Source organism: Glycine soja, chromosome 7, assembly GCF_004193775.1.
Source record: "Glycine soja cultivar W05 chromosome 7, ASM419377v2, whole genome shotgun sequence".
In the NCBI taxonomy this organism is placed as follows: Eukaryota; Viridiplantae; Streptophyta; class Magnoliopsida; order Fabales; family Fabaceae; genus Glycine; species Glycine soja.
In genome coordinates this window covers 38,853,043-38,874,282 of record NC_041008.1, presented here as the reverse complement: position 1 = coordinate 38,874,282, position 21,240 = coordinate 38,853,043, and the positions used below count along the sequence as shown (strand labels likewise).

The following is a 21,240-nucleotide window of genomic DNA, read 5'->3' as shown; positions in this document are numbered from 1 at the left end:
ATTTTAAATAAAACAAACAACCAAAGTAAATTTTTTAAAAGATAAAGTAAAATAAAAGATTAGCAAAATTTTTAAAGGGTTACTATTTAAAAAATAAAATAAAATAAAAGATTAAAATCAACTTAAAAAAAAGAAATAGACTAAAAAAAAAGATAAAAGGAAAATGTATCTTTGAAAACAGCTTTATAATTAGCAAAATCTTTTTCTCATTCTCAACCCAGAAGAGAAGAAGTGTGCGCGTTACCGTTTCTCAAACTCAACTCACATCACATCACATCAGAGCTTTCTCACTCATTCTCTGTCGTAGTTCTGCGATTCACGACTGAGGTATGAATTCTCCATCAATTACTCTCTTCTCTGTCACTGTTCCTCTCTTCCACACTTCGTTTTTCTCGCTTACATTGCTTTTCCAAAACCTCCATGCTCGACGCTTCTTTTTTCTTTCTTGCTCTTATTACTCATTCATTTGATTTTGGTATGGCGAGAAGACGTAGCAGCGAGTCGAGTGAGGATGACGTGAGGAAACGCAGTGGTAGTGAATATGAGGATGAGGAGAGGGATAGGTATCGGTGCGGTGGTGGGAGTAGTAAGAAGAATTCCGGTCACTGTGGTGACAGTGATTTGGGGGAAGAACGGAACGGAGCTATGAAGGGTGGTGGGATGCTAAGTGATAGGAAGAGTAAGAGTAGGGAGAGAACGGAGGAGTTTGAGAGCTCTGAGGAGGAGGGTCAGATTGTGAACAAAGAGAGGGTTAGGGAGGAGAAGGAAGGGGATGGGAGATAGTGGCGTGGAGGGACAGAAGATGAAGGAGATGTCCGGGGTGGTAGGGAATGTCGTCGAGGGAATGCTCCGGGTGAAAGGCGAGGGGAGAAGGAGAATCACAGGGAGCTGGCCAAGAAATCAGAAAGGGATAGAGATAGGGATAGGGATAGGAGGCATAAATTTGAAAGGGGTGGCCTCAATGAGAGGGATGGCCGCGCTCGTCATGATTCGGAAGAAGAAGATGATAGGGAGTTGGGTAGGAAATCAGAGAGGGATAGGGATAGGAATAGGAGGCAGGGAGAAGGATGTGAGCAGGCGGCAAGAAGAAAGTAGGAAGAAAGAGGACAGAAATGGAAGAATGGTTGAAGATGCAAATCCTCAATGACAGGCAACAATACCGGGAGGTAACCTGAATGGTGATGCATCTAATTTGGGCAAGAATGGAGTTGTTTACATTCCCCCTTTAAGCTGGCAATGATGATGAAAGAAGTTCAGGATAAAAGTAGTGTAGAATATCAAAGGTTGACGTGGGATGCTCTGAGAAAGAGCATTAATGGGCTTGTAAATAAGGTTAATGCTACTAATATAAAAATATAATTCCAGAATTGTTTTCGGAAAACCTGATCAGGGGAAGGGGACTCTTTTGTTGGTCATGTATGAAGTCGCAGATGGCATCTCCAGGATTTATGGATGTTTTTGCTGCCTTGGTTGCTGTTGTTAATACCAAGTTTCTGAGGAAGGGGATCTTTTACTGAGAAGGATTGTTTTGCAGCTTAAGAGAGCTTATAAGTGAATGACAAGGTGTCTACCTCGTTTTCTTGGATCAATTTGATGCTTCAAATTTAATTTTATTTGCCTTTTGTTTTGTTTCTGATTGTGTTCTTCATTTGTCTTTCATCATTTATAGCCTCAATTACTAGCAGCTGTCAAATTTGCAGCACATTTGGTGAATCAACAAGTGGCTAATGAGATAATTGCTCTAGAGTTACTCACAGTTTTACTCTAGAAACCTACTGATGACAGTGTTGAAGTAGCTGTTGGTTTTGTCACTGAATGTGGTTCAATACTGCAGGATCTCTCACCTAAAGGCCTTCATGGTGGCTATTCCTTTGAACTATATGGCAACAATGTGATGACTTTGCCATTTGTCTTTTTTCTTGTTTCCTATTGCACTTCATTTTACATCTGGAATCCTTTTTCTTTTTCTGCTTCATGGTATTAACTACTGTAGGAAAGCATGGTAAAGCTAAATAAATGATATTTGAGTTAAGATTATACCTCCTACTCTGCAAGAGATGGGGAGACTGGAATCAAGGGTTTTAATATTCCAGTTGCATGAAATTGTGTTAGAGTTTAAGGGAAGATTAAGGAAACAAGTTAAGATCAAAGGTGCTTGAAGGTGTGTTAGATGATATGAGGTTTGCAAGAAATAAAAATTAATTTATTGGGGTGCTGTGAGTGGTTAAAATAGGAGCCTGAGTCCCTTATTTACTGAGTGTGGGGTATGCAATTCTTATTTAAAATATCAAAGCCGTAATGTTATCATTTATTATTAAAACCTCCATGTGAACTTTTGTATCTAGTTTTTAATTATTTGATTCCGAGAACTAAAAGTTTTATAACTAATTATAATGCCCAGACAAAAACAAGTATGTATGTGTCTAGATATATCCTTCTATACGGCTATACAGCTGTAATTTTTATCAACACAAATAGACTATGTATCTAATTATTGCTCTACCCAAGTGCTCCACTTGCTTCAGGTCTTCTGCTGGTTTATATTTGTTTATATTCCTGCATGCTTGCAGAAATATGCTAATGCAAGAAATTTATGTATATATGTGCAAATGATGCTTGAGATCAATTTCAGTCTTGGAATTTTTTGTTAAATAAGATTTGTAATTTTTCAGGTATCTTTTGAGTGTTTTCGTAGAATTCTTCATGAAGGAGAAATTGACAAAGCGAAGTTTCAGGTACTTCTTTTTTATTGCTTGTGATGGGAAATAGCACATTAACAAAATAACACAGAATTCAACTTTGTTAATCAGGTAAAAGGAATAGTTTGAAATTGAAATGTGTTACGATTGTTGTATTGCATTTACGGGGCTATCCAGCTGTTCGTCCTGAACTAGATCTTGCGGAGCAGGAAGATCAGATAACTCATGAAGTCTCCTTGGATGAGGAGATAGATCCAGAGATTTCCCTTGGTATATTTTATATTGATAAGTTTGTATCTGTTTCGAATTTGATTGGTTGTGGAAATACTCATGTCATTTTGATTTCTTCATTTTCCGTTTTGTTTTTTGACAGATATATTCAAGCCAGACCCCAATTTCTTGGAGAACGAAAAGTGTTATGAAGAGTTGAAGAAATCAATGCTGGGCGAGGAGTTTGAGGATGATGAGGAAGGCTTGGATGCTGAGTCAGATGATGACGATGAAGATGAAGAGTCTGATGAAGAGGAAGAAGAACAGATGCAAATAAAAGATGAAACAGAGACAAATCTTGTCAATCTTCGAAGGACAATATACTTAACAATTATGTTTAGTGTTGATTTTGAGGAAGCCGGTCATAAGCTTCTGAAAATTAAGCTAGAGCCGGGTCAAGAGGTGAGCCCATCTCTGCTAGCAGTTACTTCTCTGTTGCTAGAACTATCTACTGCTGCCTTTTACTTATTCTAATTTTTTTGGGTACATTCAATTTATATTTTAATAATATGGAAGAACTTTAGAATCTAGTACAATGATTGGTGTGATTATATTGAAAATGATGAGTGCTCTTTTTCTTTATTTCTCCCTTGTATTTAATCACTAATAACTAATTTGCCAATTTGTTTCTCGGCACGTACTGATCTTTTATATTTGGATTTAACCGGGTATGACTTGGGGTGCAAGGTTATTTGGCTCTTTTGTTTTTATTGTTGTCTGATTTGATGCTCTTTTAAAAAACTAGTGCTTACATCATGTCTAACTATTATAAGTTACTCCCTCCATCCTTAATTATAAGATTCTTTCAACTAATTCACGTCCTTTAAGAAAAGTAGTTAATTTAGTCCATCACATTTAATCTATCAATTATTTGTAATATCATTCCAAAATTATCCTTTTCTTATCTCTCTATCAACTTAATTGTGTCTCATTAACGTTTGGAGAGAGAATAATTAAGTAAGGGTATATAGGAAAAAAATAATTAATACATCTAGAAATTTGTAAAGGGTCTTATAGACAAACAAATTTCTGAAAAGGGTCTTGTAATTAGGGATGGAGGGAGTATAACCATTGTAAGCATTGGCTGCATCTATACATAGTTACTCAGATTGAACATTCATTTCCAGCTTCTGATTTATCATTCTCCACTTGTTATACCTTTGAAGTTTTAGTTACAATTTTGTATAATTGGTGGCAGATGGAATTGTGCATTATGCTTTTGGAATGTTGCAGCCAAAGAGAGAACTTATCTTCGATATTATGGTCTTCTGGGCCAGCGTTTCTGCATGATCAACAAAGTACACCAAGAAAATTTTAAAATGTGTTTTGTGTAGCAGTACTCAATGATTCACTGTCTTGAAACAAATAAACTGCGAAATGTGGCAAAGTTTTTTTCTCATTTACTTGGCACAGATGCTCTACCTTGGCATGTTTTATCTTATATACGCTTGACTGAAGAGGACACAACTTCTTCACGTATATTTATTAAGATTCTCTTCCAGGTACTGAGTTTCTTTATGCACTTGCTTCATTATTTCACTATGTTTGAATTATGAGGTTTAGAAATATACTTTTCTTACAATGAGACCTGCAGAAATTACGGGGCTTGTCTTCTAGATTGCATAAATTATGCCTGCATCTCTGTATGTGGAAGATGTTGGTTTCAGTTTATGATGTTGCAGGAATTATCAGAACATCTTGGAATCCAGCTGCTAAATGAGCGGTTAAATGATCCAACAATCCTAGAATCTTTTGAATCCATATTTCCAAAAGATAATCCAAAAAACACACGGTTCTGCATTAACTTCTTTACATCCATTGGTCTTGGTGGTCTTGAAGGATATGCCACGTCTTAACCTGCTATAACAGAAACAAGGTTCAGAATCTGCATCAGATGATGAGTCAGGGAGTTCTGATTCATCAGATTCTGGATCAGCTAGTTCAGAGTCAGACTCAGCAAGTTCTGATGAAAGTGATGGTGAGAGTGACAGAAGACAAAGAAACCAGAGGAGAAAGTGAAGCAAATTTATGCTATTGGCGAAGGCCCTTGCATCCACAAAACTGATTGATGTATCCATGGTTTCTCAATCTTTAAATCACTGAATTAACTGTGAAAGGAATATTTGGGCTTGCTCGGCAAGTGAAAACTGTGGCATGTGCTGTGCTGTTTGAGCAAATTTGACATGGTTCACATTGGTCCATGATCACCCCTTCGTCATCGTCAGATCTTGAAAGATCCAATGGCTAACATGGCAGCGGGAACAACAACTGAAGAGAGAGAGAAGTGTGAAGTTGGTGAAGGTTTTTGAGAAGATGGAACGAAGTGGTGGAATGATAACTGGGTTGCGAGAAAGGAAAAACTTGCTAGAGTTAGACACGGTTCTGATAGTGGGGTCGGTGTTTCTGGCTTTGTTTCAACACTTTTACTTCATAGGACTTCTAATGAAGTCTATTTTTTTTTGTTTTTCTTTTTTGGGTGTGGGAGTTTTGTTCAAAGTTTGAGTTTTTATGCTTGCAATGGAAATGAGCCATTGTCAAGAGTTTATGTTTCCTTAACGACATAAAATTCTTTTTACCGGTACCATTATGATTGCAAAGATAATGTTTTGGGTCTCGAACATGAGACATTCATGTTATTAGCATAACATTCTAATCAACTAAGTTAACAAATTAATTATGTAAAAAGTAATTAATGTTGATATATATATATAATATTAATTTTTTTAATGTATATTTAATACACATATAAGTTTACATAATTAATTTTGATTTAATATGTAAGAAGCTTATGGATTGAGAATTATAAGTTTCACAATCCGTAAGTCTCTTATGGATCTGTATGTATTATATGTAAAGATATTTTTGATTTTTTCTTTTTATTGTTGGATGTATTGGAAAAAATGTGGTGTTGGAAGAAAATCCTTAATGTTTTTATATGAAATTTGTTTTGAATGTAACATGCCTGTTATTACCGACAACCTGAAAAATTGTAATGTTTGCAACTACAAAGTTCTACCATTATCTTTTGAAGTTGTTGATTTACAATTTGTTTTCAGACCTGCGACCTTTTGTACCTCAATTTCAAAGTAAAGTTCCGTCAATGTCTATTTTTTCATTCCATTAATAAATCTGAAACCTTAAGGAATCAATATCCCTACCCCTTTAATCCAACATGTGTTGGTTAACCTCACAAATGTATTTTATTACTATTTATTATATCAGGTATCATGATTAGAAGGCCTGTTTTCACTAATCGAGTACCCTAGGGGCAAATATTCGCGCTTCCTCGTAACTTCTACAGCACAAAATGTGCACCGTGAAGATTATGCTTAAACTAGCTAGACAAGGGCAGAATGGAAGATATTGCATCCACTTTCTTTGAAATTAGTCTTTCATGGAATGGTTAAAACACTATACACATAAATATATACATAGTTGCATACACTGTTTGATACCTTGTATTGTATGGAATCTAAGTGAAAGGAAGGCGTACAATTTTGTAATGAAGAAACTAAATTTCAGATGAGGAATTTCAATTTCCCATGTATGTAGGTCCTCTGAGGGTAGGATCCTGCTGGAGTCTCCATTCCCTTTCCTTAAGGTATTCTAGCAGTGGCAGTGGCTCATTTCTCTGTTCTGTCACAGAACCACACCCATAAGGGCTTGGTCTTTGAAAATTGTGGAAGTGATTGGTTATGTGTTCACCAGCACCAAAAGCACAGGGATAACCTGGCTGCAATGGTTGGGGACCTGGTGGTTTCATATAAGTGTACTGGTTAGGAGACAAAGGGTTACCCCATTGGTCAAATTGGTTGAACCTGTAGGTGTCATGATGGAGGAAATTTTCATGATTTCCAGGAACATTCAAATGAGTAGGCTGCATATTGTTGTTGACCCTCTCAGGTGGGGGATTCTCTCTGTACCAACGCAGCCATTCTGAAGAAGTTATTCTACCAGGTGGCGGCGCGTATCCATTGGAATAAAATAGAAAACTAGTATCATATCCAAGGGGTCCATAAGTAGAAGGCCAAGCTGAATAACCATTTATTGGTGATGGGTTTTCTTGCAATAATGGAGCAGACATAGTAGATTGTACAATGACATCGGTATACCAAGGAGCATTATCTGGCAACAGTGGAGCAGAAGGAACTGGAGCAGTATATGTAGCAGAAGAGGAAGGGAAGTTTGAAAACTCATCCACCAAACCGATGACTGGATTCTGAGTTCTATTGATGGAAAGATCAGCCAAGTATGAAGAAGCTAGTTCCTCAATGGGGTGCAACCTGTTGGTGCTCAACCCTCCTCTATCAAGGACCCATGCATTGAGTGAAGGATGCCCAGCAGAGATTGGACCTTCAGAAAATGTGTTTGCATTTGATTCCTTCATTGAAGGTTCTTGCACTTGGAACGATTTGTTGATCCTTGAATTCATAATCTCACCTTGGAATCCCCAAGGATCAATTTGAAATGGATTTTGTGCCATAGGCAGAGATGTAGTACGGTGCAGACAATCATCAGAAGGTAAGACTTTATCATCCTTGTCTTTTGGTGATGATATCTGCTCATGAGGGGAAAAAAGTGCGTACGATGGTGCTGAATGATACCTCGCTAGAGGCCTGAAGAGAATAACTTCTTCTTCTTCCACAACAAAAGGTTCTTCATTAGTGCTGGAACTACTTGGATTATCCCTTGTATCACATTTCCCATCTTCTCCATTGTCTTTGTGAGTTTTCTGATTAGGGTCATCCCCACTTGTCCTTTTGTCAGTGGACTCTATGTTACCTGTTTCTTTCTTCTCATGATTATCATCAGATCTAGCAGAATGAAATTTTCTTCCTAATTCATCAGATATAATCCACTTTTGCAAATTATTAGATCTGTTAGCAATCCTCATTGCTGCTTCACTCATGCGCTGAGTGCGCAATTCAGTGTCACTCTCAAAGTTGTCAATGTGTTCCCATCCATCTGAGAAATCTAATGAGACATGTGAAAAAGCTATAGATACAAAGCCCCTCAATTCATAGTCTTCCCAAAGAGGGGTACTATTAGCTACAAGCTTCTTGGTTTCCTTTCTATTCTCATTTAGTTCATTTAGAAGTTCAAGAAGCACATAAAAAAAATAAGAAATAGCTGTTTCACTCTTTTGATCAGTTGCATATACTTCAATTTCATCAAGCATGCTTGCACACCACTCCACGAAAACAAGTACAGAAGGCAATAAGGGGCAATAATTCAAAGGACTAGACTTCTGGCATCTTTCAACAAAACGGCCCATGAAAATGAATGCAGCAGCTAATGCCAGTTGAATCAGCACAAGTTGCTGACAATCATTTTTGTCTTTTGATTCATCTTTCTCATGTTTATCAATCAGATTCTTTAGGGTAAATATGAGTATGGAAACTATTTGTAAGGCTCGGAAAGGACCCTTTCTGGCCAAATCCATTTGTCCATAGGACTCCAAGACGGTCTTTAGTTTTATATCTTCTAGCTCCATCATTTCATCAAACACTTCAATAGTAGATGCCAATGCAATGGGGAATTCCTCCAAACTGCTTCAGGAGATAAGGAGATAATAACATCATATGTAGTAGAAATTGAAATTATGCATTAATGTGCATTATATCAGGATATTTTGTTATCTTGACTTATGTAATATTCCCAATTTATCATAATATGCAATCAATTGCATCAGTGGTAGACACTTGTGTATATTGCCTTTTCCTAAAGAAATGACAGATGAAACTGTGAAACTTGAAAGAATAATATTTTAATTTCAGTGATGCGTTATGTCCTAAAGAAACGCATGGAAGAATGATATGCTATTAATGGCTAACCAAAAAGATATGCACAAAATGAAATGCTATTCAAAAATAGGAAAGGAAAAAACAAGTAAATTCTAGAACAAAATAAATTGAATCCAAGATATACCTTGATGTTATGAAGAGGTAACTAACTGTTCTGACTATAAGAGACCATAACTTTGTGTCAGTAAAATGATTACTTTCACCTTCAAACATGTTGCAGTTCGAGCTATCATCATTTGGTCGTGCTCCATTCTCTTTGCTGATCCTTTGAGAAGGTTTGAAGAAATCAAAGCAGACATCACTGGAAACACATTCCAGATGAGATGACCTGTTCTGCAAGATCATTAGAGATGGCAGCTTGCGAAGCTTAGAAACATTAAACATATGGATAAAATAAATTATAGTTTATCAAAGAACCTAAATATTGTCTTACTTTTTCCAACAGTAAAATAAAATTATCCCAGGCATCAGGAAAAGGTTCTTTAACTGCTAAACTTCTTACACAGTGGTACAAAGCTAGAAAATCATCTCCAATATATGTTGCCAATACAGCCAACTGCAAATGAAAAAGGTTACTTACTTGCAAGGAAGAGAGTAGAGGAAAAAAACTTTTCTTATGCAACAGGTCTAGAGCTAATTTCAAACCAAGACAAAAAGTTTACCTGGTTTTGAGGGTTTCCACTATCTGGCCAAATCCTTGTTGCTTCCAAGTAGTGTGTGGCAGAAACTGACCAATTTTGCTTTTGAGTATCAAGGTTTTCAAAATGTTGTTTATACCTGGCCAGATCCCCCATGCAGACTAAGCAGCGATGACATAAATATTGACATTTCTGCAGGGGTTCCGGTTCAAAAGAAGTTGAAACACAACCCTTTTTATGAAACAAAGCCTCTTCTGGGACTCCATAATGTTTTCTGAGTTTTACAATCAGAGTTTGGTAAAACTCAGCAGCTTCTAAAAGAAATGACTTAAATGCTTGTATATGATTGTCATTGTCTATCTGCACAACGCCATCTTTTGACGTTCCTGATTTTTTGTTCTCTGCATTACCAGAGCTCTTCTTTATTATTTTGCGAAATTCATCAATATGCTTATAGTGAAGCTTCCACAAGGAATATTCAACTTCTTGAAGTTCTGAATGAGTGTGGTTATTGAGGATTTCTCTCTCATAACTTGACCTGATGTTAAGATACAAGACTTGAACATCTGAGTGTACAGGGCCTTTAGAATGGATCAATGCCCACAGCTGCCTTTCAGAGTTTCCAATCTGAACATGTCACAAGTTCAAAATTAAGGATATAGAAGAAAATACTTTTCCTAAGCCTTCATAGCTAGGAATGAATAGTTTCAGAAAGTCACCTCAAAGAGAATATGTTTTTCTTTATGAACTCCAGAAGGAAGAGATGAATTAGTTGTCATAGTCAAAACTGAGGGGCTTTCTTCAAAAGTAATGATGCATCAGCTTGGCACAAAATGCAGTGCCTGACCTATTAGTATGCTGGTGTCATTCTTGGTGCAAGGAAAGATAAATAATTGGAAAGCTACACCTCAAAAGATACGAATATAATCTTAAAGCTCAATTTCAACAAGGTAAAAAGTGTAGATATAAGGACTTTAGAATCACAAAATGTGAATTTTTAATTCCATTGCAAATAAACAAATGCATTTTAAGAGTTGGGAAAAACAATCTCAAATGAGTCTAAATTGGCTACACTGTAAAAGTTTATACACAACCAGCAAATGGAAAGTAACATTATTATATTATAGTAACTAAGATATTTCACTTTCAGTAAAAGCAGTTAAATAGGTAGTAATGTAGCACTGTTTGGTGATATGTATTAAAATCCGAAATTATTACAGTTTAAGTTCTAAAAAATGCAGTGTACATGAAAAGGACTCAGATCGAATGCCATTTTACACAATGTAATTGCAATGCAATGCAATGCTGAAGTATACTTGCTATCAGAAGAAAGAGATAGCAGAAGAAAGAGATAACACAAGAAAGAGAGAGAGAAAGAATGATATTTCCCAATTATCACCTTGTTTCTCCCAAATTTCTCTCTTTTGGAGCTTAAAATTTGAGACTAACAGCTTGAGAGTTCTAATCAGAGAGAAAACTAGAAGATTAACTAGAGCTTGGAGGAAAAGAGTAAAACACCATTAAGCACACAGTAGCAAGAGTACGAGTACCAAAAACATTCAACACAAAATACAATTAATAATCAATTCAACTAAGCCTAAGCTGAGATCTCCCTGATTGTAAGTTGAAGGGGAAAAAGTTATCTCATTGAGCACTCAAATGACTACCATCATCTATATGGAGAGCCAAACACAATAGGAAATAGCTGAAGGAGTTATAAGATTGGCTTAGTGGTAAAAGGAGAAGGGATGGAGAGAAAGGTCGTGGGTTGGATTCCCCACTAACAAAAAAACTAACTTTTGCCGATCCAAAAGGAAAAAAAAAAAAAAGGACATAGCTGAATATGATCTTTCTGAGAATTAAGGTATCAGTCAGAGTCAGACTAGAAAAACAAGTCTTCTACCTCTGCAACATACATTAGGATACAATTTGGAGAAAACATGGGACAAAGAACAAGTGAGGGAGGGAGTTACAACAAGTTTCATTATAACACCAAAACTCACACCAAAGGCGGAAATTGTTATTTCACAGTACAACCATGAACCACCACCAAGACCACACACAATCAAGGGATGACAAGGCACCCCATCAAAGATTTTGATATGTTAAAGGTCAAAAAGCAAAAAGAATTGCACTCAGAAAGTGAAAGACAAGAGTTTTGTGAAAACAAAAGAAAAATATTACCTAATGGAGAGTTAAAACTTGAATAAGCATAAAGTCCAAGTGCAGTTAGCTGGCAAAGTACAGTGTTAGACGTAGAAAAATGAGTCCAAATCATCCAATCCAAACAAACAATAACATTCACTTTGTGAGGAAGGGAAGGAGCAAGGAGAAATTGAATTGAGGCACAGGTATGGTGTTGTTTCAGTTGTCAAAATGGACAAAGTAAAACTTGGGTTGATGTTGATCATCAAACTATCTTATAGTCATTATTTAATCAATGTCTCTTCAAACTATCTTAAACCAATTCTTTGTCTTTTAATATTGTTTGCAGATATTTATGCCATTAAAAAAATTCTTAAGAAAATTGGACCAAACGAATAATTTAAAGTGTGGCTCATCATCATCCATTTCACTGACTAAATATGCAGGATCACTTGTAAATCAAGCCAAGATTATTATCACTGTACGTTGGGAATTATCCGGTGCTTCACGGAACACCGTGATCATATTGTACACGGGTCATTCTCGTCATTTGCTATACGGGGAGTTTGTTAAGAGTTTCCCAATGTAAACATTATTAACGGATCACGGTAAATTTTACTACTTTTCTTTTATTTTTATTCTGTACATATCAATGAAAAATGATTAAAATAAAAATAAAAAAAAGTTTTCAAGAATCTCTCTCGATTACAAAATGTCATCTCAAGCCACACATAAAACTTATTTTTATGTAAATAAAAGGAAAATTATTCCAAGGGTTAAAAAGTATGATTAAGATACTTAAAGACAATTTTATTTTTAGTCTTTTGTAATTTTTTGATTTTGTTTTTGGATTCATGCAATGTTTGTCACTAGTTTTGATCTCTATTGTGAAATTGTCACTAATATTAATATGTTTTACATCCTTGAAAATACAATAATTTTGGTTTTGCATTCTTATAAAATATAACTATTTTTTTAAGTCCCTATCATGATCTAAGAGATCAAAACAACTGACAACGAATGTTGTAAGAATAAAAAAATTATAAAAATCGCTATATTTGTGGAGACATAAAATATAGTTAAGCTTTGTCCCAACCTTTATTTTATATTCCTTATAAAAAATTGTTCTGTTTGTAAAACCTTCACAAAACCTTTTTATTTTCTTTTATAAGTACGATACACTTAAACTCAACATCTTGATTCGTAAATAAAATTAATTAAACTACCCTTTGTTACAGATTTTGACTAATTACATACAATTCTGTCTGTTTCTTAAACATTATATACAAACTCTCCTTGTGTTTTATGTACAAATATTTGTCATTTTTACAAAAAAAAAAAACAAAATAAATAAAGATATCGAATTTAAGTGTAACATATTTATAAAAAAAACAAATTGCGTAGGTTTTAAAAAATAATGATTTTTTTTGTAAGAAATAAAGATGTTAAAGTAATTTGCTTTAACCTTGCTTTAAGTTTGTAATGATTTTTTATTTTAAAAAGTTTGTGGATGAAAATGTGTTTATTGGAAGAAGTTAACTCTCCTGTACCAAAAAAAAAAAGAAGAAGAAGAAAAGGTTAGTTTCTTATATAAATTTAGTACTGTGAAAAATTCATCTTTGATTTTTGACGAAAAGAAATCCTAGATTAAAAAGGTATTTGCTTTAATTAAAATATTAACACAGTTTTGAAAAAATAAAATAAAAGTAAAGTCTAATGACAAGGTGCGTAGCTGTTTTGCATGAGAATGAATTCCATGAATACCAACATAACTTGATACTGTCACACTCGACTAATGTAGTTCAAGAGGAGCAGTGATCTTTACTCTTTAGTTCAAGTAATAAGTAGGTAGGTATATTAAATACTTGAAGAAATTTTTTTATCATTTAAAATAATTTTATTCTACTCGAATATGATATATACATATAAAAAAAAGTAAGGTTGATTATTCTTGAGAAGTTGATTTAGTAACAAATAAATTTGTAGTAGGTTAATAAACATATATTAATGTATGTTTAGATCTTAATCATATTAATTACTTGATGTTAAGTGAAAAAAAATTATAAATCTTATATAATCCTAACATGACTTGTACCTTTAACTAAATTAAAGAAACAAATTATATTGAAGTAACATGATAAAATCTGATTGCAAGATGATTAAAAGGAAAAAGAGAGAGAGAGAGAGAGAAGAGCTAACTTAACAGTGTGTGGACATCTAGTTAAGTGCCATTTCACTTTCCCCTATATGAGATAGGACAAAGAGGGCTTGACCAAACTGCCCACACATGCATGTATACAGAAGAGTAGGTAGATGCTGGTGGGTAGTTAAGACTCCAGAGGGGGTCAATTCCAAATGCTTGCCAATATTTCAAGATGTCTTTTTCTGACCAGTGCTGAGTCACATAAGAATGAAGTCATCTTATTTGAATCCCTATTATTTTTATGTGTTTTTATTGCAAATAAATTTTATTATCTTTTGTTTCTTATTCTCTGTGAATGCTATTCCTAACTGGTCTCTAACAAGAGTTGTATGGTCTATCATGCCAAAGAGGTGTTTTTTTTTACAAATGTATCTCCACACAAAAAATATAATAATTGAACTCTTTTATATATCCTATTATTATTATTAGGAGTTATATAATAATTGAACTCTTTTATATATCCTTTTATTAGGACTTATAAAATTGATTTAATGGTTGAAAAAAAAAAACTAAACATGAAAAAAAGAGTTTGTTTGTTCGAATTTTTCTCACTAACAATCTAATAAAATTAATCACTAATATTTATTATAAGATAATAATTTTTTTCTTCTCTTTTGCTAATAAAAAACCTATTCTTCCTATGATTCATCATATAAATTTATTAAAAAAAGGATTCATCATATAAAAATCCAAGATGGATATTCATTTCCCACGCCTGACTTTGCATTCGTCATAATGAAAATAACAGGAAAAGCTTATGCTTAGGCGTACACTTTTATTTTCTCTATGGATTAAATAACCTTATTTTATTTACCGCAAATTCGGGTAAAGTTGAAATAGCCGGAAGGGGGTGACAGAATAAAAATTGCTTATGCGATGTCTACTTAAGACTTTTAAGGCACGTAACGTAATTTTCGTTCGCCGCATAGATCGTTTACCCTGTGTGCTGGGTAATTTGTGAAAAAATTTAAGAAGGACGGTTTTACCAGGGTTATTAGGTATGGAAATTGAACAGGAGAAGTTGTAAAAATTTGTGTCTCATATTTCCTCTTACTTTAGCAATAATGTTGATTGAAAAAAAAGTGTTGCTTAAAAATTAAATATTTTATAATAATAATAATAATAAAATATTTTCTGTTAAAAGTTAATGGAATAAAAACTTAAAAAATTTTAGTTAATAAAACATTTGAAATATGAAATATTGTTTTTACTCATCTAAATTTTTTAATTGATATGAATTCAACTTAGAAACCAATACTCTCATAAGTAAATGTTGATTTTAAGAAGAAAAAAAAAGTAAGAATATCTCTGGTGAGAATATTTGAGTTGTTTAACTTTTTTTTTATCCATATTGTAGTAGATGACATGAAATTTCTTATATAAACAATTATCGTTTAAAATATTTATAAGATAAATAATATATTTTTTAAATATTGTAGGACCCGTAAAATTAAGATAAGTACTCATTTTAATCATCTTAACATTGAAGTAAGTTTTTGTGTAGAGTATTTAAATTTATGTAAAATATAAGGTTAAAAAATTAAGATAAACAATCCATTTATGTAATTATACATTGTAGATGTTGAAAGTGATTTTTTTTCTTCATGTTTTTGTTTTCATTTATATTATTTCAATTAATACACTTTTTTTGCTCTAGTTATTTTTTTATTTCTATTTTTTTTTCTATTTCTTTCTTTCCTATTTATTTCTATTCTGATTCATTTTTAATCCAGACAAAAGTTTATGGTCTTTTTTGAAATGAAGGTGAGAAAATAAAGAAGGAAAGAAAATTTTTAAGTTTTTGTTTTTGAAAGTCAATATTCCCCCTTTTTTTTCTTTCCTCTTTCTCACCCAAAAGCTAAACACAAATAAATAAAAATACATCATTATCTATATCATATGCACTTTTTTTTTTCATAATAAGAATGAATTAGTCGCAGTGTACATGTTATAATGTAAAATTCACAATTGAGATTAATTTGAGTACACATTTGAATTATATTTAATGAAAATTAGTTATACTCAATTTAAAATAAAGGAGATAAGTGAAAGGATGACATATAGAGGCTAAAATAAGTGGCTTAAGAACTATATAATTCAGATATTATCATTTTACTATTTTTCAGTTTTATTTTAAATTTGTTAAGCTAGGGTGATGATACTTGTAGGATCATATTAGCTTCATAGTATTAATAGTATTAGCATTCTATAACTGTTGAGCGTGTAGATCAACTGAGGTGAGGTTATTTTAGTTTTATAAGATATTTTAAATTTGAGTCCTAAATATATAATTATATTGTATTAAATATTAGAAGGAAAAAAGTGTTGATACTTTTCAACTGATGCTTTTATTGAGAGTCAGCCTACCAAAAAGAATTACCTATAAGTTAAATCAAGGTGCAAACTGAATAGTAATAAGTGAGTGAAGTCACCATAAAAAAAGAATTATCATCTTGTTAATGTTGATAGAGGAAAAATTATTATGAGTGAAAGTCGATTCTTAAAGAGAATCACAATATTAGAAATCTTAAAATAATCTACTTCATGTGATATTTGAGTTACAAAATTTTCTCACTTAATAAACTTAACAATACACTTTGTAACATTTTTTTGAATATATTTTTTAACTAATATACTCTTCCATTGGGGACGAGACAATGTATTGCTAAAACTTTTGACACCAATTAATTATGTTGGAAAGTTAACCAACAAACACTTCATATTGAATCCCAACTTTTAGATGATAGAAGATTGTTGAGTCCTAACTAACTATTATGATAGATTGATCAAAGACAAGAAAGATGGATGTGGATTTAGTAATTGTTTGTTAGGTTAGTGATTGATGTTGATTTCATGTCAAAATTTAAACTTAATTATTCAAGAAACCTGTTACACAGTCTTGCATGTGTCATCCCCAATTTTTCATCCATTAACATGTGCTTATGTTAAGTGAATATTTAATTCTACTTTGTTGGGATCCCTCCTTAAGTGGAGAGGTTCTAGAAAATTCTATAGCTTTCTAGAAAAGTGTAGAATTTTCTAGAACGTCCTGGAGAACTCTAGAGTAGTGTAAAACTCTCTAGAAGCTTGTGGAAGAATGTGGAAACCTGTGAAATATCCTGAAGATGTGTGAAATCTTATGGAAGAGTATGGGAGGATATGGAATGGAATAGAAAAGTGTAGAGACTTCTAGAATGTGCGGAGCATTCTAGAGAATTAATCTCCACCCTAGGATACAAGTAATCTTCACCATTCATTGTGAAGGTGGAGTAGTATAAATAAAGGTAGGAGCCTTCATTCCTAACCATCAAAGACAAGAGTGAATCCACTCCTTGGAGTGAGAAAGCTAGAAGGTTAGAGAACCTCTTTGAGAGAGAAGATAAATAACTTGGAAAGTCTCTATCCTCAAGTTTGAGTGAGCCACTATAAAGTGAGTCGATCCCAAGATAAGAGTGAATCCACTCCTTGGAGTGAAAAAAACTAGAAAGTTAGAGAATCTCTTTGAGAGAGAACATAAATAGCTTAGGAAGTCTCTATCCTCAAGCTTGAGTGAGCCACTGTAAAGTGAGTCAATTTTGTAAACACATCTTTGTAACCCTACTATGCTTTTGTATAGTGGAAGAATCTCCATATTGAAGAATTATAATCATATGCTTTCATTACTACCTTTAATTACTAAGTGTCTATCTTAACTTCACGAATCAGGAAAATCCGAGTTTTTCCCAACATATTTAAAGAATTTCTATTGATAACTATTTTGATTGTGAATGTGATAATTTTAGAGTCTAATATTTCTCATGACATAACAATATAAAGAAGAAGGACTAAGCCCAAACTTTAGAGACAAAAATTTTTAGTAATGTCTAATTGTAACTATATCAGATGCATTGGCCTTGGCCATATCCACAATAAAACAATTTGAAAAATATCTCTTTAACAAATTCCAATTGAAAATGATTGACAAACACTTTATATAAGTAACCTTAAGCTGGTTTGACCAATTTTACAAGAGGGCAAGAATTTTTGGAAGAAACTTCTTGGGACTTTGTGCAAATGCAAACATGGGTTTTTAGTTGGAATTCTGTGTCACGGGCATGGAAATTTTATTCTCTATTGAAATTCCGGAATTCATGATTTGATGGGTTAGATTATTATAGACAACAATATGAGATTTTGAATATTTTTTAGAGTGCCAATACAACTTCTAAATGTGAACAAGTCTAATATATTTCCATTTGCTTTGTGGAGAGAATTCTCTCATTTGGAGTCTACCCATTTATTAATTTCAATGAGGAAATAATCGATAGCACTACAATAATCTTGCAAGGTTAACCAATTTCACAAGCATGATCCAGAAAACCAAAAGCTTCAAGTAAAGTTTTTGACATTTTAAGTGTGTTCGGAACAACGGTAAAAAAAATAGATTATTTCAATAATCGATTATAATCATAATTATGTTTTGTGTGGGTAAGTTTGCTGAACAGTAATTTGAAAATAATAATTTCGTTTTGATGCAACAAAAGAATTTATTTTTTACATAATAAAATGCTATAAAACCGCTAAAAGGAAAATAAGCGGTTGAAAAATCACCACAAGGTACAAATTTTCAGCTTTTTAAATTGCTTATTTTTTAAAAAAAGTTTTTTTTTTCTTTCTAAATTTAAGCTAGGATCTCAAGCATCTAGTCTTTTTCAAAACAATTTATTTTCTAAAAAAAGATGAAATTTTAAATCATAAATTGTCCCAAACATGCTTTAGTTGGAAATGGAATTCAATTTTTGTTTCAGTAACAAAACACCAATTATTAATCGCCTATGCTTAAGGCCGAACTTTTACTGAGGCCCAGAAAAATATTAGTGATAAATATCTCTCTCTTTTCCTCTCTCTTTGCATATATATATATATAAAGTAGTATTTTAGTCGCATAGATAAATATTTAGTTTTATACAATTATATTTTATAATAAATTAATATTTTTAAATATATAATTATATTATTATTAAAATTCATAGTAAATCAAAATTTTAAATATATATAAATTATATTTCAGTTTTTTAAAATTAAATTATACCATAAATTTATTTTTAATTATTGAGAATTCATTTATAAAAAATATTGAAACTCAATTTAGAGATTAAAATAAATGAAAATAAATAAATAATTATGAAAATCAAGCATACAAATAAAAATTAGAAGAAGATAGTTCATTTGAAAGTTATGTAATTTTCATTTAATATATATCATTTCTATAATAACTCCTTAATTTGTTTCCACTCAGAACTCATTTATTTTTTTAAAAGAAACGTTGGGATGGTATGCTTTGTTTATAAATACTTGTTTTCTTGGTCAAACTTTGCTCATAAATATGAACTAGAGAACTCTTGTGCAACCGAAAAGGAAACAACCTATTTTATTGGTAGAGATTTTACAAAACTCAAAAAAGTTAAGCTACTTACGGCATCCGCTTCACATCACCCATAAAAAAAGCCCAATTTACAATGGACCAAAGTTTGCACAATCTAATTAACTTGGATTGCGAAAAAAAGAAAAAAAATCATTGACAAAATGCATTTGAATCTTGCACAAACCGAATTGTATCCTACATGTCCCATTTTATTTGTATGGATAAAAATATCCCAAAATGACTTATGTCTCAACACCTTCCTTCCCTGCCATGGACAACTTGCATCGATCATTGCCCTTCACCCAACACCACTGCACTACTATGCACCTCCACCAACACATTTATATATTTGATTTAATAACTTAAGTGTAAGGGGAATGAGAGACGGGGACAAGGGGAACATGGATTCATGACATAAAAGATGGGGATTGTTATTGATTTTGGTGAGTAGGGTTGTGATGAAGGTAAAGGGAAAAGGAGAACAAGGGATATCACCCTATCTAGAATAGGTTTTCAAAGCACATCTTATTTCGGAATAGTTATTTTGGAAGGTAATTTTTACCTTTTGGAATAACTATTTCGGAAGGTAAAAATAACTTTCAGAAATAACTATTTTAGAACATTGGTTTATGGTGAAAGGACGATTTTCTGTCCACATAAATAAAATGGGAGGTGTATGATACAAGTTGGGAGGTGCATGATTTAAATGCCTTGACAAAAACAAGATCAAAATAGGAAAAAAAAAAAACTTGGGAATAGGTTAGGATGACCCAATATAGCTTGAATTTGTCTTAAAAATGTATTTTGATTTAAGTTCTTAAATTTGAACCTATCAAAAGTCTCTTTTAGACATGGTCAAATTAATGGAACATGACAAATTATGATTACTCCTAATTTTAACAAAGTTAAATTATGACTTAATATCCAATTTGGCCCCTAAATTTATTTTATGTGCTCAATTGAGTCCTTTGGTTTTTGTAGTATGCAATTGGGTCACTTTGTTTGTAAAACTTACCCAATGGGTCCTTACCGTCAGAATAAGACAAACATCACTAAGTGGGTGTATAGGTGGCTTATTGATTTTATTTTAATAATGTTTTGGTCTTTTTCTTCTTGGTCATCCCCAAATTGATGCATCGAAAAACTAGGGTTCCTCCTCTACCTCATTCTACTCGATTCCTCCCTTTGCTCATCCTTATCGAATTGAATTTCGAACTTCCAAGGTTCTTCTAGTGGCAATGACATGTTGAGGAGTGTCTCTAGTGCTGAAAGAGGAAGAATTGTGCCACCAAGGACTGCAAGGAGCTTTGTGTTATTCGAACAACACACACTACCAGATATAATGGGAGGCAATTTTGGGGATGTCCTAACTAGGTGAGTTTTTCTTGAACAATTTGGTCATTTCTATATAATATTATGGCTTTGATTCATGTTTAATTTGTAGGTTTTTTCCATTGAAAACATAGTGGGAGTAATAAACTTGGATGCAATTTTTTTTTTATTGGTGTTCAGTTGAACTAAATGATGAAAAAGACTTGGTGATTTTCCAACAAAGGAGAAAGATCATGAAAGTTAAAAGTTCATTGAAGGAAACCAAAAAGTGGTTGAAGTTATTCATTGCAATGTGTTGTTTTCTTGTACTGGTGAATGCCATTTTGATGACATTAATGTGGAACATAGGAGGTAGAGATGGAAGAAATTTGTACTTGAAGTAGAAAGTAATGTATTTTGAAGATTATAAGAGGTAGAGATGGAAGGAATCTTTACTTGAAGTAGAAAGTAATGTATTTTGAAGATGATAGGAGGTAGAGATGGAAGGAATCTGTACTTGAATTAATTGATATCATTTTGAAGTTGATATTGGTTCATAGTTGTAAAATTCTATGTTTAGATTAGGTGCACCCATATGTTTTGTTTAGTAATGTATTTGAAGTCATTGTTGACAATATGGACCTTTTGACAAGCTTGTATTGGTTCACAATTGTAGAATATGCTATGTTTAGATGAGGTGCACATGTAGGTTTTGTTTGGTCATGTATTTGAAGTCATTTTGTAATAGATATTTTGATGGGTTAAA

General features: G+C 32.8%; 1 protein-coding gene and 1 pseudogene across 7 annotated transcripts; one reads left to right on the top strand and one right to left on the bottom strand.

Annotated features, from left to right (window-relative positions):
* The first annotated feature begins 477 nt into the window (after positions 1-477).
* On the top strand, positions 478-5,587 carry LOC114420668 (annotated as a pseudogene). The gene is made up of 7 exons (XR_003668396.1): positions 478-750; positions 784-1,563; positions 1,670-1,891; positions 2,673-2,735; positions 2,909-2,969; positions 3,073-3,371; positions 4,168-5,587. The product of XR_003668396.1 is annotated as a pre-mRNA-splicing factor CWC22 homolog (transcript).
* Positions 5,588-6,320: 733 nt separating this feature from the next.
* Positions 6,321-11,866, bottom strand: LOC114419556 (protein SMG7L-like). Of its 6 annotated transcripts, none has more exons than XM_028385260.1 (6): positions 11,596-11,866; positions 10,131-10,312; positions 9,436-10,038; positions 9,207-9,329; positions 8,898-9,106; positions 6,321-8,521 (listed from the first exon to the last, which is right to left on the bottom strand). In XM_028385260.1, the coding sequence occupies exons 2-6, from the start codon at positions 10,188-10,190 to the stop codon at positions 6,502-6,504; spliced, it is 3,015 nt and encodes a 1,004-aa protein (XP_028241061.1). In that variant the 5' UTR covers positions 10,191-10,312; positions 11,596-11,866; the 3' UTR covers positions 6,321-6,501. The 6 variants fall into 6 exon arrangements, with proteins under 6 accessions (XP_028241061.1, XP_028241063.1, XP_028241060.1 ...); XM_028385262.1 differs by having other exon boundaries at positions 10,131-10,280; XM_028385259.1 differs by having other exon boundaries at positions 10,131-10,258.
* Positions 11,867-21,240: the final 9,374 nt, after the last annotated feature.